The sequence below is a fragment of the Mustela putorius genome, unplaced genomic scaffold (genome assembly GCF_011764305.1).
Source record: "Mustela putorius furo isolate JIRA1106 unplaced genomic scaffold, ASM1176430v1.1 tig00003846_pilon_pilon_pilon, whole genome shotgun sequence".
In the NCBI taxonomy this organism is placed as follows: Eukaryota; Metazoa; Chordata; class Mammalia; order Carnivora; family Mustelidae; genus Mustela; species Mustela putorius.
The window spans coordinates 7,284,691-7,302,947 of NW_025421999.1; the positions used below are offsets into that span (position 1 = coordinate 7,284,691).

General features: G+C 36.3%; 1 protein-coding gene and 1 long non-coding RNA gene across 5 annotated transcripts in view; one reads left to right on the plus strand and one right to left on the minus strand.

The window, feature by feature from the left end:
- The window catches only part of WWP1 (WW domain containing E3 ubiquitin protein ligase 1), a 114,044-nt gene continuing 95,787 nt past the window's right edge, over window positions 1-18,257 (minus strand). For all 4 annotated transcript variants that reach the window (XM_045063147.1, XM_045063146.1, XM_045063145.1 and 1 more), the window contains 5 exons: window positions 16,141-16,261; window positions 10,770-10,874; window positions 7,600-7,696; window positions 7,093-7,165; window positions 1-1,592 (listed from right to left, as the gene is read on the minus strand). In XM_045063147.1, coding sequence (XP_044919082.1) covers window positions 1,493-1,592; window positions 7,093-7,165; window positions 7,600-7,696; window positions 10,770-10,874; window positions 16,141-16,261 — 496 coding nt within the window. In that variant the 3' untranslated portion in view covers window positions 1-1,492. The remainder of the gene's footprint in view (window positions 1,593-7,092; window positions 7,166-7,599; window positions 7,697-10,769; window positions 10,875-16,140; window positions 16,262-18,257) is intronic.
- On the plus strand, window positions 1,592-14,327 carry LOC123387183. Its single transcript, XR_006601501.1, has 3 exons — window positions 1,592-4,479; window positions 7,296-7,417; window positions 14,149-14,327. It is a non-coding gene; the product is annotated as an uncharacterized LOC123387183 (long non-coding RNA).

Consider the following 18,257-nt stretch of genomic DNA (forward strand, 5'->3'; position numbering starts at 1 on the left):
TAGTGGATCACTGCCTTTATTTCGTCTTTACTATGAACTTTGAATAGAAGTGCAGAACACAATCTAGTATGTAGAAAAATAAAATTTTGGCAAAACAAAAACTGTTTAGGGAAATTAAATTGTATACTAGTATTTTCCATATGTACGTAGCAGTTAAATATGTTACAGATAACATTTGTAAGATGTCAGTTTGTGGTTATAAAAAAATTTTTAACTTCCTGAAATTTACACTGCATATTGAAATGATACAAATGGAAATTGCAATTTTTGTTAATAAGGAAGCCCAGTTTGCTAAAATAGCATTAATATCATTCGCATCAGATTTTAATTTGTTATACATCTTTGTAGTTCAGCAAATGCCCTTGATAATGAAAAATTAAAAAGTTATTAGGACAAAAATAATGATCTATGTAAAAAGGGGGGTGGGGACCAAAAGAGTCTTTAATATGCCTATATAATTCAGATCATAAAATTTTCATGAATTTAAGAGGAATGAGGATATATGAACACTAATAGAAAATAGTTTTCATTTGCGTGTTCAAATGCTTATACAACTCTTCAGTCCATCTGGTTTTATAAAACCAAAACTCTGAACACAAAAGCAAAAATGTTCACATTACCTTATTATATGTTCCTAAGTATCAAACTGCATCAATTTATTATGAGTTAAATTTAAAGAACATCACAGATTTAAAAACGAAAGTACTTAAGTACCTGATTCTTTTTAACTCCACAAATACCTAGCATCCCAAAGTTACATGTAAACAAACCTCTTTGCTGCTTAATGAATTCTTTCCAATTTCTAGAATAAACTAAATGGCATCAGATATAGTGTATGACTTACATGTACATTATGGTTTCATTCATTACTTTGACTGTATTAGTGATGTAGCAAAGAGGGAAAATTTTCAACTATTGTATTTATTTAAAATGAGCTGACAGGTTCAAATGCCTGTCCTTCAGAAAAGCCAGCAGCATTTTTTAACATACTCAAAGTAAGATTTGGCCTAAGCCCTTAATACCTTCCTGAACAGCCATGCAACTAAACACCCTCAAAAGGTGTTATATAAGGGAGAAGATCATGAAGCAATTTGTACTTTTTCTTCTGGATACTAGAAACAAGGTAAAGCAAATCCAGATTATTTTTTGAATGAACGGCTGTCATGTTTAATATACTTGGAGCTCTATAAAACTAGAGCCACTATCTTAAATGCTTATATAGATATATACTTATTTTTAATAAAGTCTCTTGCTTGCTTCAAAATTTAAGGATGATCTTTTTCCTGGTCAGTCACTTCAAGGGAACAATAAATAAAGTAGAAAAGGATGAACTGTTTTGCATATTTCTGTGGAAGAACGAAAAACATTTATACTTTGAGAGGTTCAGAAAATTCACTGTACAGAATGAACAGCTTATATATACACTATCTGTGCAATTTTTCTTGGCTGGGGTATTTAAATGCAAGAGCTCCTCCAAGACAAGAAGCCACATTCATTCTTGTCCAAATCCCTCTGTCTCTTCTATTGCAAAAAGAAGTTTTTCCTTTAGTTGTTCATAACTCTTATATGGTGGTAGATCCAAGCGATTAAAACTGAACAAAAACAAAAACAGATGTGTTTTCAATAAAACAAACTCGAGAAGGATTTCTAATACAATATTTCTTAAAGCACATTTAAAAAACTAAATGGATAGAGGAAGATACAAAAATTTTGCTGGAAGTATTCTAAAAATATACTACTATATTATTTAATATTAACATATACAGATTTCTTATGGCAAGCTACTAAAATGAAGACGCACTCAAAAATATTTTAACAATTCCCAGAGAACACTGGAATTACAAATTCACAAGTCCCCCTAACTTCTCTTGGGTTTTTAAGAGAGTCCATTTCTTTCATTCACTTACCAGTTATTAAGAATCTATTAGTTATTTTTCTGGGAGCTAGTGTAGTAATAGAGTACCAATAAATACCAACTTTGGTCTTTTCAGTCCTGCTAGACTCAAAGAATTCCCTGTGCTGAGCTCAACTGGATTTGGGTTGACAGGGTAGGGGTAGGGGGTCCAATTCCCACTCTTAAGTGTCTAGTGAAATAGCTCTAGTGTAGTTACAATCTTTCTCTATTTTCATTTTCTCATATAGAAAGTTTTAGGTTATCCAGGTTTCCTCCTACCACCCCATCAGCCCCAACTCCTCTGTAAGAGTCAGAACACCTGATGAGAGCCTTTTGAAACAAGGCAGCCAAATAAAATGGTGTTCTTCTCAGACTACTTTATTCTCTTTGTATGAGAAAATTAAATGGTAGCAATTAAGCAGACCATGTACTTTCTCCCCTCCCCCGCTTCATGCTTCCAGGTACAATGATGGCAGAGGTCAACAAAATATCTTTCAGTAGAGAGTCCTAGACTAAGAATCTGTCACTTTCTAGTTCTTAAATCTTTCACATAAAGCCTTGTCAAATTCTGTCATTCTTTCAATCACATAAAGCCTGGTCAAACTCATTCTTTCTACTGAATCTCTAGCCTTCTACCATGGCCAGAAATACTTTCTTCAAAAGACATGGCAGTTTAAAAAAACCTTTGCTGTGCTCTCTTTGGCAGCACATACACTTTTAAAACACCAGGTTAGCATGGTTCCTGCACCAGAATGACACACAAGTTCGTGCAGTGAACTTGTGTTTAAAAAAACAAACAAACAAACAAAAAAAACTTTGCTGCTTCTAATTCCTATGGATTGAAGGTATGGAGGAAGGAAGCCTGCCATGCTGTTTGGTACAGTCCCCTACCACTTATTTAATGTTCTCCAAGCATAACACATACTTCTTATGTGTTATGACTGTCTTATGACATGTTCTACAGCTCTTTCATAATGTGGATACCTTTTCTCACTAAGAATCAGTCCAAATGTTACAACTTCCTTCCAAGAATTATCCTTTCCATAAATTCTTTTTATTTCTATTTTGGCACTTACTTTACTCTGTATGATGACTGACTGGTTTCTTACAGTAGGTTCTAAAACCCGTTGAGGGGCCATCTTCCCTACTCTCCCAACATTGATCCATTTAGTAAATGTTGAACTGAACTACATAAGAAAGTAGATTACTTGAAAACATCCAAAACAGGGTTCTGTTTTAAGACATCAGCGACAGGATGGAGACAGACTAAAATCTATTCATCTTTTATTGAGTACTTACTATGAGGCTATCAGAATACTGTTTTAAGTTTCAGTTTAGCTTTTCGTTCCAGCTTTGAGTCAAATTTGCTATTTTTACTTTGTCTATAAAAAGGGAAGCCACTAATACCTTTCCAGTGGATTAATGGATTAAGGAAACAGTACCCTGTTGGTTTGCTGTATCACTATATAGTCTAATGGAACCACTACTCTGCAAGTCAACCACCTCAATAAGCAGCAAAGCATTGGAGGTGACAGCAGAACTCCATCTGAGAATTATCAAGACTACTTTTCACCATAGACTGTAGCACTGCTTACCTTAGTCACTACTAAAAACTCGAGTATCTCTGGATCATCAACAGCATTCCACCCATCTGAATGAAATTCCCACCTCTTCCCTGTCCTCCACTCAGATATTCCATCCTTCTAAACTTCTGCTTTATGATTTGCAGTTTTCTACAGTCTGAGTAACTCCTCTCTTGCCTTAACTAAAAATCCAGCTAGTCTGAAACATAACATTTCTGCAGCCACTCAACAAAACTTTTCTCCTCTGAGGCACACACAATCTAGCTATGCAACCTTCTTTCTGAACCTTTTGCTACCCTGTTAATTTCTTGGTCATATTCCTTTCATTCACTGAAAGCTTTGGCACATGGTTCATGTCTCCTTTCATTCTCTTGGATGGTATGCAATAGCCACGCATGGCCTTCCAGTTCTCATCTTCAGTGACCTGTTCCTCTATTTGTTACTAACTTCAAGATAACACCCTGAACCTTGTAAAGGAAATTTCTAATTAAAGGAAATGTCTAATTAAAAACTCTGTTCTGTCTTTACAGCTTCCTTCATTTAAAATGGCAACCTACTTGCCCGTTACTTTCTCACTGTCCTAGCCTGTCTTCAGACTCTTCTATCCTTACTTCCTACTTAATCCACAGGCCCGCCTTATAACCAGTACCTTGCAAATACTTTTAAATCTGTCTGTCCCTCTTTTGAACTTACTAATCAAAACTCCCAAAACCATATGAATTCAGCCTTCTAGTTTTTCATTCCTGGGACCTTAACAGCTGAAAGTTACTGGAGGGGAGAATCCTACAACTAGACAGATGGTGCCACTTTATAAAGTTCCAAGTAGGCAGTCCAATGTTGTGCAGCATTTTTAGTTGTATTTTGCTAATAAATCTGACAGCTCTCTCTTTCTCTTCAAAAGTTTTTCTTTCTTCATTCTTAGCCAGTGACCTCATCTTACACTTTGAGAAAAAAGAAACCAACAGTGGTATCAAACTTTTCTTCCTCTCCTATTACAACAACGTAAGTGTTCCTGTTTGATATTTATCAAAGTCCAATTCCTTAGCTTATACTAAGCATCCCAATTCTTTTCATCTTTCTTGAACAACTATCTCCTTTGGTTAAGGACCTCACCCCTGCCTCAACAGTTTCTCTTATTGGATTTACCAGTTTAATCTAGGCTGTTCTCAATTTTTCGTTGTTGTTGTCATGATCCCTTTTCACACTTTATGTGTGCATTTATTTTGTTGCATTGTATATGAAATTTTGTCCCACATAGATATGCAGTTAGAAAATAAAGATGTACTCCAGTAATTTTTTTCAGGTAATTGTGGCTATTATTCTTAGACACTGTATTAATTTGACAAGGTAACACATAATAGAGTTCTGAAATCCTATCAAAGAACTTTTTCTACCTACTTCCATAAAACCCAATGGTTATCTTATACTCTGAATACATCTTTTACCCATGCGTGATTTTTTAAATTCATGCACCAGTCATTTGGAAAGAAGAGTTCACCAAGTTATAAAGTATTTCCAAATGTTGACACAGTTAATTATGTAATTAAAAAAAAAAAAACATTGGTTAAATACCACCAATCTCATCAGAAAAGTTTTGAGAAGCTTTCAAGCTCATGGTGGTTGATATCTTTAAGTTTTCCCCCAATTTTTTTTTAAAAGATTTTATTTATTTTACAGACAGAGATCACAGGTAGGCAGAGAGGCAGGCAGAGAGAGAGGAGGAAGCAGGCTCCCCGCTGAGCAGAGAGCCCGATGTGGGACTCGATCCCAGGACCCTGAGATCATGACCTGAGCAGAAGGCAGAGGCTTTAACCCACTGAGCCACCCAGGCGCCCCTCCCCAAATTTTTTTTTAAAGATTTTATTTATTTATTTGATAGACAGAGATCACAAGCAGGCAGAGAGGCGGGCAGAGAGAGAGAGAGGAGGAAGCAGGCTCCCCGCTGAGCAGAGAGCCCGATGTGGGGCTCGATCCCAGGACTCTGGGATCACGACCTGAGCTGAAGGCAGAGGCTTTAACCCGCTGAGCCACCCAGGTGCCCCAAGTTTTCCCAAATTTTAATTTTTTACCCAAAACTTCAGCTTTCATTATTGCCAACAAATGCTGTCTTGTTTTCTTTAAAGTGATAAGCTTATTACTTCATTATTTTTCAAGAAAATGTCTGCCAAGTAAACAGTTTTGGCAAAAACAGCATTCCATTAAAAAAGCAAGCTGGGGGCACCTGGGTGGCTCAGTTGGTTAAGAACCTGCCTTCGGCTCAGGTCATGATACCAAGGCCCTGTGATCAAGACCCAAGTAGGGCTCCCTGTTCAGCGGAGCGCCTACTTCTCCCTCCCCCTGCTGCTCTGCCTACTTGTGCTATCTCTGTCACATAAATAAATAAAATCTTTAAAAACCACCAAAACAGCAAGCTGGTTCAGCTTTCAACTCAGCTGCTACGATCTTTCCCCTCCAGACAACCACAATTCTCAGGTGTAGAAGTGCTTTATGCAGGCTTCCCATTCTGTCTTACGTCTTACAGTATATTAAAAAGATACATACTCAAGCATCAAGATTTAATTTTTTTTTTTTTTACTGCTTCAGAAGAACAATCATGAAAGTACCTGGCTCCCCCTAACCCCTTGCTTTAAATCGCAGTTTGTGTGCAGTGTGTGCAATGTGCAGTGTTCAAGAACAGAGACAGCATTTTGGTGCCACTGTCTTGATTTTTGCGGAGGCACCAGCATTTTTACCCACTGTTGCTTTTGTACCTGTTAAGTTCAAGTGTTAAACAATAAAAAGGCAAGTAACTGCTTAGTATGAAAATAGTTCTGACCTCCTGAAAGAACCATGTATCTCCTAAAGCTATCATCATCTTTTGCCTGGATGATTCTAACCGTTCTGTCAACCTATCTCCCTGACTTCAGTCTTGAATCTAATTCCTCCCTCCTCTGTTGCCAGAGTGATTTTTCCTTAATCTCATTAGTTGCTATTTAAGCCTCTTCAAAGGCTTCTAATTGCCCCTGGAGTGAAATCTAAGTTCCTTATAATAGCCTATAAAGCTCTACATAATTTAACCGCTGCCTACGCTTCTGAATTTTTATCCCTACCTCCCCTCACTGACTGCCATTCACACCAGTCATCTTTCATTTCCTTGAAAAATGATTTCTTACTCCAAGGTCTTTGGAATGCACTTTTCCTGTTTATTCCTGCGGCAAGTTATTTATCAGACTCAAGCATTATCCTTTCTGAGAACTCTCCCTGACCACCCAATCTAGGAGGTTCCCTCTAGTTCTTTTTATTTCCTTTGAAGGACCTTCTTAGTATTCAAATAGCTGACTTGTCATCTGTGTTCCCTTCCCCCAGTGGAGTACAGACTTCATAAAAGGCACTTTATTCAGTCTTATTTTATACATAGTAGTTATTCTGAGTACTTGTTTCATCAATGGATACTTATCTTACTATAGTAACCAAGTAGAAATCATTCCGAAGTTAAAGAATCCCATATTAGTCTATTCTAAAAACTGAAATTCTAGCTACTTTAATGAGTAGTAACTTAAACAGGGTCTTACATATTTAAAAAAAAAAAAAAGTTTCTGTGGCCTTTGCCTTCCTATTTAGGATTCATGAACTTACCATGTGTGGCTTCTTGGTAACCAGGTGTCTTTGCCAACTTTTTCAATGCAAAATTTTTGAGGCCCATTACTTCCTAAACCAGGAAAATAAGACAAGTTTATCTGGTTCTTTAAAGTTTTTGGTTTTGACAACAAGTATATAACACAATATGTCACATAATCCTATGACTAATACAGAATACAATGTAAATCACTTCTGTCTAGAGAAGCTTCTTAATGCTGCAGAAATCCAGCAATAAGAAATCAGGGGAAAGAGAAGTAGCTCTAAAGAATTTTGCTCCCTTCACAATCACCCTAAGAAGCAAAGCAATGGCCAACCAGACTAGGTAAGCATCTTCCATTTTTGTCTTATAAATGTAGTTGATATTAACCATTAAGTAGTCTTTCTTCTGGTAGATACTCTATAGAAAGCAGAGATACATATCCTTAACTTCAAGTCTATTGTAAGTCTAAAGCCATTATTATCACAAAATTATCTACAGAGAAACTACAATAAAACTGCATTTACCCATGAGCTCAGCAAATCCTCCTAGAGGTAAACGGCAGGTTCCAGTGACAAACTGTAATAGTCGCATCCTTACTTCATTGTCTGTCTCCTTCACAAACTGTGTAACAAAATCAAACTTACTTTAATATAAATACTAAATTATTTCTAGTACTTAAAATAGTAGACCCTTAAATTAGTCTTAAATTTCTTCGAGAATTTATTAAGGTTAGGTATATGTTAAGTACACTATGAATCTTGAGTTAATCCTCACAAGTATAGCACTGGTTGTCCACTACTATTAGTTTTACATTCATCTTATGGAGAGGAAAATGGGAGGTTCAAAAGGTTATACCACTAAAAGGTAACAGATGTTGATCAGCTATCATATTATAGCTTACCACCTATTTGGGGCTCCTGTCCAGCTCTGTACCTATGCTTTTTGTGTGTTTAGCACTTCCAGTAATATTTGGAGATAGATCATTAGCATCCCTACTGTATAAATAAGCTAACAGAGGCCTCAAGAGATAAAACTTTGTCTTTCTCAAACTGCTAGTAAGTGGCAGAACATGTGAACTCCAGTCTCATCGAGCTCTAACCATTAATCCTGACCTGAGTCAAACTACCCTCCTCTCCAATTCGTTACCAAAAACGAACACTTCCCCAACTGCCATTCTCAATGGTCTGTGGCCTTTTCTCCCACCAAATGCTATTTCCTCAATTCTCTGGATTCTTTGTACTTGGAAACTTAAATGATGCATTTTGTTAAAATACTTGGTAAATTTACTATCTTTTCAAAGAGTGACATAAATGTGTAATGTAGTGGAATATAGATTTGAATTTGAGTATCTTGTAATACAAGGCAAGTGAATTTACGGGCCAGTCTGAGAGTAGAAATGTATCTTAAAAAATAAAAATTACAAAAAGTAAAAATATAATTTAAGGATAAGACAACAAGTGCTAATGATGATCAAAAACATTTCTGTATAGAACTGTGCTGAGGTACACACTGCATCCAGACTAAGAAAAAAAGCTTGTTACCACATCTGGCATAAACCAACCCTTCTCCTAAAACAAACCCAATCTAGAAAACGCAACTATTCACTTGGATTTACATGACCCTAAGCTCAAGCTCCTCAGGTTCACATACAGATGTCCAAAGGGAAAGTCAGGGAACATGAAGGAGTGAAGAAGCTAGTAAAGAGCCTAGAAAGGAAAATTGTAGACACCTGACACCTGCATGCATTCTGTATGTGATGCATTGCAGGTATTTTAGGCCTGAAAATGAATCTATTCCTAATTTTCATTTTTTATTCATTTATTATTTTTTTTTGCAAGCTCTATGCCCAGTGTGGGGCTTAAATTCATGACCCTGAGATCAAGAGTCACATGCTCTACCCACTGAGCCAGCCAGTCACTCCTTGTTTATTTAAAACAGGTAACAGATACACATAGTACACAGTACAGAATTCAAAGGTAGTAAAAGGTAAACAGCATCAAGAGCACCTTTCACGCCTCATGGCCAGTTTTTTCTCTACCTTTTCAGAGATAATGTATTCACCTGACTTTGAACAACACAGGGATTAGAGGAGCTGACCTCGGGTGCAGCTGCAATCTTCGGAAAACTCACATACAACTTTTGACTCCCCAAATTTTAATTAATGGCCTATTGTTGATGGGAAGCCTGGCTGTTAACATAAATAACACATTTAGGAAAACACACTTAAAATACTGTGCTGTAAAAAAAAAAAAAAAATCAACATATAAGTACACTGGCATAGTTCAAACCCTGAAGGGTCAACTATTCTAGCATATACTTTGAATATATAATGGCACATTATATACACACCTTTTCCCTTTAAATTGTATAGAAACATCTCATTCTCCAATATTTTTGTTAATTTGCATTAAAAAAAGTAAAAGAATGATTACAAGGTACAGAATTATAGAACAGGTATATTATAATTTATTTACTCAGTCCCCTCCCGGTGGACATTTAGATATTTGAAGTCTCTGTTACTATACCATTAATGGCACAAAAAGTACTCTATCTAGTATGTGACATTTTGCATATGTTGAAGTATATCTATAAGATAAATGTGCAGAAGTGTCTTACGAAAAGATTCCACTTCTGGAAAAGTCTTTCTCTAGTAATAAAATCCCAGGCTTAGTTTTCACTTGAAAATGAAAGTTTAGCATATATAAACCTGAGGTTCAGTCACTGAATTGCTCTAATGAGTCTTAATTATCAGATTTTTCTGAATATCATCCCTAGCCTAGAGATTTTAAAATTCTTTAACACACAAAATGCAAAATCTAATAAAGTGTACTTCAAGATTAGCATCAAAACATGGATGAGACCACCCTATTATAGTTTAAGCTAAAATACCAACAAAAGAGAAAGGGAGTAAGGGAGAGAAAGAAAAAAAGAAGTAATTCTTGGGCATTATCCTCTAGATTATTCTAATTCCCTAGCGTATTACTGCCTTCAAGTAACTGCATTGACTTTCTCATTAAAAAAACATACTACTGGGAGGCCTGGGTGACTCAGAAGGTTAAGCATCTCACTTTTGATCTCAGCTCAAGTCTTGATCTCAGGGCCAACAGTAAGTTTAAGCCCAACACTGGAGTCCACGTACTTCCTCATGTACTTCCACAATTAACTAGAATTTATAGAATACTTTGATACTATTAGAAAAAATATGCTATACCTACAAGTATTACCATTGAACTACTACTTAAAGAAGATTCTGTCATTCATTATCCCAACTGAGAAAAAAAAATAAGCGATGGAAATTCCTTTAACAAATGTTCACATATTCAACTTCTGATTTATAATTCAGAGACTAGAAACCCTGTCCAAAGGCAGTTTCAATTTAAAAATGAACTGTTTTGGGGGGCACCTGGGTGGCTCAGTGGGTTGGGCCACTGCCTTCGGCTCAGGTCATGATCTCAGAGTCCTGGGATCGAGTCCCGCATCGGGCTCTCTGCTCAGCGGGGAGCCTGCTTCCTCCCCTTGCTCTCTCTCTGCCTGCCTCTCTCTCTCTCTGCCTGCCTCTGTGCCTACTTGTGATCTCTGTCAAATAAATAAATCAAATCTTTTAAAAAAAAAAAAAGAACTGTTTTTTAAACCACTGTCTCATGAAAAAACATTTTCTTTGAATCCTTTGTTTCAAAAAGATAAAAGCAAATACCTGCCAAAACCAAATGATTTGCTTGCTGTTTCTTGTATAATGTCGATACACAGTATTTCTCTGCCAATCTGCCAAGTCAACCTCCTGCATGCCACACAACATAACCTGGAAAATCAAGTACACAGTTAGTGAAGAGAATAACTGTATGACTCTGACTTTCTAATGAATGCCTAGGCACATGCCTAATTATGTGCAACCAAGTGCCCCACAACTAATGATCACAGTAAGCAGGTCCAACAAAATTTAGGGCAATTTAGAGTAAGGATTCTTTGGTATACTTTATGAACTCAGACTGAAAGCATATAAAGTTATTGTTCTTCAAGAGAAACATTAGCTATGCTAAAAAAAATCTCTTACCAAAAAAACCAAAAAAAACAAATTAGGTGTCCAAATTATTGTTAAGTTATAAACTTAAATATCTGGTTCTTTTTTTCTTTTTAATCTATGCTATCTTCTCTATTTAAAGTTAAAAATTAATTTTTCCAGGCTTTGGGAATAAAATAGTCTTATGTAAAATTTTCAAATAAGCCCAGTGTATTACATATGGAATGAAAGCTATTTTCAGCATAATGAGACAGTCTGATACTTATTTCCTTTCTCAATAACTTTGAGCTACAATTTATATGCAATAACATATGCAGGTGTTTTAAGTAGAATTAGATGCATTTTGACAGATACATACACCTATTTAACCACCACCACAATCAAGATATAAGATGTAGAATGTACCCATTAGGTCCCTTTTTGCAGTCAAAAACATCGTCTTCATCTTTGGCTCTAATATATGTATATGTATGTACATACATATGAATATATGTGTTTTATTTCTTTTTTTTTAAGATATTATTTATTTCAATCTCAAGTAGGTGGAGAGGCAGGCAGAGAGAGAGAGAGCAAGGAGGAAGCAGGCTCCCCACTGAGCAGAGAACCCGATGCGGGGCTTGATCCCAGGACCCTGAGATCATGACCTGAGCTGAAGGCAGAGGTTTAACTCACTGAGCCACCCAGGTGCCCCTATGTGTTTTATTTCACTTGAGTAAATACCTAACAGTAGAACTTCTAGGGCATAAAAGGCTAATATATATGTTTAGCATTATGAAACTTCCAACATCCCCAAGTGGTATTTCACTTAGTTTTAAATGGCATTTCACCAATAACAAATGAGTATGTTTCATATGTTTACTTGCAATCATTGCTTCCTTTGTGAAATGAGTCTTTGACCAGTCCAGAAAATTTTTATCTTTTAACTGAGTTTTTCATATAATATATATATGAAATATATAGTAATATAATGAATATATATTATTTACAAAATGTTTACATACAATAAAATATTTAAATCTAAAATATAATTATATATGATACATATTATATATGAAATATATAAAAATAAGTTATATGAAATAACTAATTTGTAATGAAATCTAATACTTAATTCCTCTCAATATTTAATGTAATAATATATGTAATATAATGTGTGGCTAATTGTTTTGTGTTCTTCCCAAGAAACTTCTGCCCATACTAAGATTTTTCTCCTTTTTTTCAGCTTTCATATTTACATTTATGTTTTAAATTAATCTTTCTGGGGCGAGTGGGTGGCTCAGTCGTTAGGCATCTGCCTTTGACTCAGGTCACGATCCCGGGATCTTGGGATGGAACCCTGAACTGAGCTGCGTGCTCAGCGGGAAGCCTGCTTCTCCCTCTCCCACTTCCCCTGCTAGTGTTTCCTCTCTCTGTGTGTGTGTGTGTGTATGTGTGTGTCTCTCTCTCTCTCGGTCTGTCAAATAAATAAATAAATAGATAGATAGATAAATCTATCTTTAGAAAGAATTAGTCTTTCTTCCATGGGCTAAAACTGGGCGTCAAGGTGAATTTTCCAATATATGGACAGCTAATTGATCCAGAAGCATTTGTTTAAAAGATTTTCTCTTTCTCCACTAAAAAATATTAGCATTTGTGTTGAAAATCATACACCCACATATGATAAATATATATGTGGGTCTGTTTCTGGATTCTCTTAGCATTCCACTGTGTATTTGTGTATCCTTTCAAAAATACATTATCTCAAATACTGTGGCTTAATAACAATTTTTAAATTCAGATAGTGAAATCCCCCAAGTCTGTCCTTTTTCAAAATTAATTGTGGAATGCCTGAGTGGCTCAGTTGGTTAAGCGTCTCCCTTCCACTCAAGTCATGATCCCAGGGTTCTGGGACTGAGTGCTGCATTGAGAATCCATGCTCAGCAGGGAGCCTGCTTCTCTGTCTGCTGCTCCCGCTATCTGTGTGCGCCCTTTCTCTGACAAATTAAAAAAAAAAAAAATCAGCTTATCTAACACTTTCATATTTCCTTGTAATTTTAGAATCAGCCTGTCAATTATTACAAAAAATTCTTCCAGGATGCTGACTGGGATTGCACTGAACATACAGATCAATTTGGAGAGAAATGACATTTCATAATATTGAGTCTTATAGTACATAACATGATGTATTTCTTCATTATTAAAGTCATTTTTAATTTTTCTGAGCAAAGTTTTGTGTTTTTAGGTAGAGAGCTCTTGCATGCTCGTTTAAACTTGTTTATTTTTTGGATACTTTATTACATAAAACTTTAAGATTTCAATTTCCAAGTGTTGCTGGTACACAGAAGATAGACTTGATTTTTAAATTACTGGCCTACTATTCTGTACTCTTGCTAAACTCACTGTTATTTCTAGTAGGTGGTTTTGTTTGTTTTTGGGTTTTTTTTTTTTTTGGTAGGTTCGTTAGGATTTTCTAGGTTGACAATCATGTTATCATCCATGAATAAAAGCCACTTTTTTACTCCTTTCCAGTCTCTATGCTTTTTATTTCTACTATTGTCTCACTGCACTGGCCGGGCCATCTGGTACAATGGGGAATATAAAGGATGAGGTTAGGCTGCCCTCTTCCCAACCTCAATATGAAATAGTCACAGTGTCACCAATTAGAGTGATGTCAGGGTGTATCTTTTTTTGTTGATGCCCTTTAACAAACTGAGAAAGTTATCTTCTAGTAGTCCTAGTGTGATGAGAGATTTTACAAAGAATGATTGTTACATCTTCTCAGTTTAAACAGATTTTAACTTATAAAGAGCCAAAACTATGATATAACCATTATTTGGAATAATGATATGCATGCCCATTACTGTGATATTTTTCATGGTTAAGAAAGATGATGACTGGAATTTGTAAAAGAGCAACAGACTAGGAATAACAATCAACATAAGCAAAACAACAAAAACATCCATCCGTATTTTCTCACAGCTCTGTACTATGAGCTAACGCCAGATCAGTAACCTACAAGAGCTTTAGTTTCTTTATGTGTAAAAGTAAACTATCATATGGCCCAACTATTTTCCAGGGTTATGTGTGAGACAACTGTAAACTCTACCAAAGGCTATCTAAAAGTATGTGCCGGGACGCCTGGGTGGCTCAGTTGGTTGGACGACTGCCTTCGGCTCAGGTCATGATCCTGGAGTCCCGGGATCGAGTCCCGCATCGGGCTCCCAGCTCCATGGGGAGTCTGCTTCTCTCTCTGACCTTCTCCTCGTTCATGCTCTCTCTCACTGTCTCTCTCTCAAGTAAATAAATAAAATCTTAAAAAAAAAAAAAAAAAAGAAATTAAAAAATAAAAAAATAAATAAAAAATAAAAGTATGTGCCTATTTATATCCTTTTACGTCTACTGTCTTAGTTTCATCTGTGCTCTAATATTGGACTCTGGCCATGATGGTGTTGCTCTTTAACTAGGTGGGCCTCTAAAATAGGAGCTTTTAATGGGTGTATGGAATATTTTTAGGTGTATGCATTTTGAAGACAAAAATTATTTTCTTCAGATTCTTAATTCTGTGATTAAAAAAAGATGAATAGTACTCTAAAAAATATCTTCCATTTTATTCTTCTGATGTGTTTCTGCTAATCTTACAGTCAAGCTATTAAAAGAAAGAGACGTTCATTAACCAGATTTATAGAGTCTACATTATCATCCAGTCTCAGAGTCCTGATTTTCATGTACTTGCCGGTTTCCAGAAGGCTAGTTTCTATATAGTATTACTGTATATAATATGTAATGCTAATTTTTCATATGCCCATTTGAGTATATGAACAAACCAAGTTTCTTAACAGAGAACTGAAGATGGCTAAAGTTAAGATATTGCATCCAAAGGAGTCAGAGAATACCAAGGAATACCCTAACGGCCCTGCCTATGTTCTAATCTATATGGCAAAAGAAGACTTAAAGAATTCACCATAACTAATCATTAGAGAAATACGAATCAAAACCACAATGGGGTTATCACCTTACATCCATGAGGGTTGGCTACTGTAACAAAGCAAAGCAGAAAATAACAAGTGTGGGCAAAGATGTGCAAAAATTGGAATCCTTGCACACTTTTGGTAGGAATGCAATATATGGTATAGCCACCACGGGAAACGGGTAGTTCCTAGAATAAATACAGAATTACTTTATGATCCCCAAACAACTGAGAACAGTCTCTAAGAGATATGTAAAATATCCATGTTCATAGTAGTATTACTCACAATAACCAAAAGGTAGATGCAAACCAAATATTCAGTGACTGATGAGTAGATAAAGAAAATGTGGTATATACATATAATGGAATATTACTCAGCCCTAAAAAGGAAAGAAAGTCTTACACATGCTATAGTATGAATAAACTATGATGACATTAAGTGAAATGAGCCAGTCACAGTAAGATGAATACTGCACGAGATCACTTACAGATTCTCAACAGTAGTCAAACTCACAGTAAGTAGAATGGTGGGGCCAGGGAAGGAGAAAAGGGGAGTTGCTTAATGGATATAGAGTGGCAGTTTTGCAAAATGAAAATCCTTGAGATTGGCTGCACAATAATGTGAGTAATCTTAATATTACGGAATTGTACACTTAGAAATGTTCAAAATGGTAAATTCTGTTATGTGTATCTTACTCTCTCCCATCCCCCAGAAAAGAGTTTCTGATATACTTCTAAAAAGTCTAAACACAATTAAGACCACTAAGAACTTATGACCTAAGGAAACAATCTTTGGGGCAACTCATCAGAAAACCAGAATTTCAGTAAGTTCCTCAAGTTATTAATAAGATAACACTCTTCAGGCTCCCTAACAACAGGCACTGATTAGTGTTTTTGTACCTATGACATCATTATGATTCAGAGAACTTAAGACCATCACCCCATGCTAGGATTTCAATCCCCCCTGAACACTGGCATGAATAAGAGGATTCAAGACTATGCCACATCATTTAAAAATGTGTGGACATCCTCCTGTAGAAGCACAAGAACAGTTCATCCTCCTAGTAACATTTCCTAAATAGCATAATAAAAAAGCTTCACCTCTAATTCTTTCTCATCAAAGTACTGCAGCCACTGAAGAGGGACGACTTCATTGAAACCATCAAGGAAAGCTTTGGTCTGTTCCTGCACTCCTCGAGAAAAACGCCACTCTGTCATTAAACTGAAAATAAAAATGTTATTTAAAAATAATTTGTCATGTGAGGTGAAAGCTTAGAAACACAAAGTACTTCTTAAATTCCTTCTCTTTTTCCAAATATATATATATATATATATATATATATATGTATATTTTGTATATGTAAGTAGTTTTAAGAGTTAACACATGCTTCCCCATGAGGAAATCAGTTCCAGCACATCAGTAGCTAAAAAGGATGCTCTTCAAAATAGGAAGTTTTTTATTTGTCAGTGAAACAGCCACATTTGAGCACTTCTTTCCTGTACGTGTATAAACAAATAATCCCAAATATTGTGTGCTGACACAGTAAGGGAAAGGCTACAGTCATTCAACGGGTTCTCTTTCCATCACCAAGAAGACTTGAGAAGGTTTGAAGCTGGAGAACTGGTTCTCTACATGCTCGTTTTATTAGAGAAAACATGAAGATTTCCTAACAGAACAGAAAAAAGAAGATGAAAATAAAACATTCTGAGAAGACATAAAAAGCAGAGGTCGAGGAGGGAAATGTAATGAAGCAATAAGGAAGAGAATCTGTATGGCAATGCAGAACCCCCACAAGGGGCCTTTCACGGACAGTAAATGGGTCTGGAGGTCCCTGAGAGGAACAGCACAGGCTACTGATGAGGAAGAAGCCAGCCATACCAGCAGATAAAAGAAAGGCAACTTATCCACATTCCTCTGCTTCTTGGGTCACCTTCTCTATTAAGACAAACCTTTCATCCTTGCCGCCTCCACAACTGTTGTTCATCAAGTACTCGTCCTCTTTTGCCCATGCCCTCAACTCTACCATCCTACCCTCTTCCCATTTACCCACATGGGTGCTCAGACTATTATTTTCCAAAACCCTTCCTTCAACCCAGTATTTCTTTTTAATTATTCTCTTCCTCTCTTTACCACCACTCCAATTAAGAGAGTACTCTATATGTCACTGCCTCCACTTACAACCTCCTGTTCACCCAAATTTTAAACCACTGTAATGGTCTGGGACTTTCAACATCTTTCCCAGGGGGAAAAACAAAACAACTTTCTTCATAAATGTCACCAAAGAGTTCTAAATTGTCGAGATGCCCCCTTCAAAATTATTCCTACTGCATGTGAACTTCCTGCACACTGGGCATCAGCATTCCCAAGTCTCATGTAGTTCTTCCCTGGTCAGTATTACCATTCCTGATCTGATCTAACTTTGGCTACTCCTTTGTTTTCTTTAATGGTTTCACTATTCCAGAAATGTTTATCACTGAGATCTCTGCCTTCTTTTCTCACTATTTACTACTTGAAGATGCTATCCTCAATTACCTAAGTTTTAACTATCATAGAAAAGCCAATAATTCTTAAATTCCCAAATCCTGCTTTCCTCCTCACATATTAAAGTCCTCTCTCCTTGAATATCCTGCTAAAACATGCCAACTATTAACCAATCCAGAAACCCTAAATACATCATTTGCTGGTATTTTCCCCACTACATGTAATTGGTTATGGAATCTGAACTATTTTATTTCTATAATATCCTCAAAACTCCATTTCCTCACTTTCATCTCTACAGTGTCTTGTTTCAGGCCTACAATACTCAATTTCTAGGAGAATGAAAGAGCCTCTGTGTTCTGATCTCTGAGTACTTCCTTCCATTCATTCATTTATCCCTCCCAGTTTGTCCTCCACAAAGATACCAGAATAAGCCTTCCAGAAACTATTCTGATCATCCCATCTTGGTTGTGGTTAGTTTTTGGTCACTCTTATATTAGAGCACATTTAGGAAATGGAGATTTAGATAACCATCATTACACAGTACGTGAAGAAAATCCATATGGTGCAGGATCATGGAATTCAAGGGAACAGAGAGTTTCAAGATAGAGGCTGTGGCAGGTACTGTGAAAAGACTAAGTTAAAGAGGAAAAGTGAGCTGGAAGTGGAACTGAGCATCAGTGTGCTGGGCACAGGCTGGCTGCGGAATGGGCTTCGCTACTACCTGACAGAGCACCCT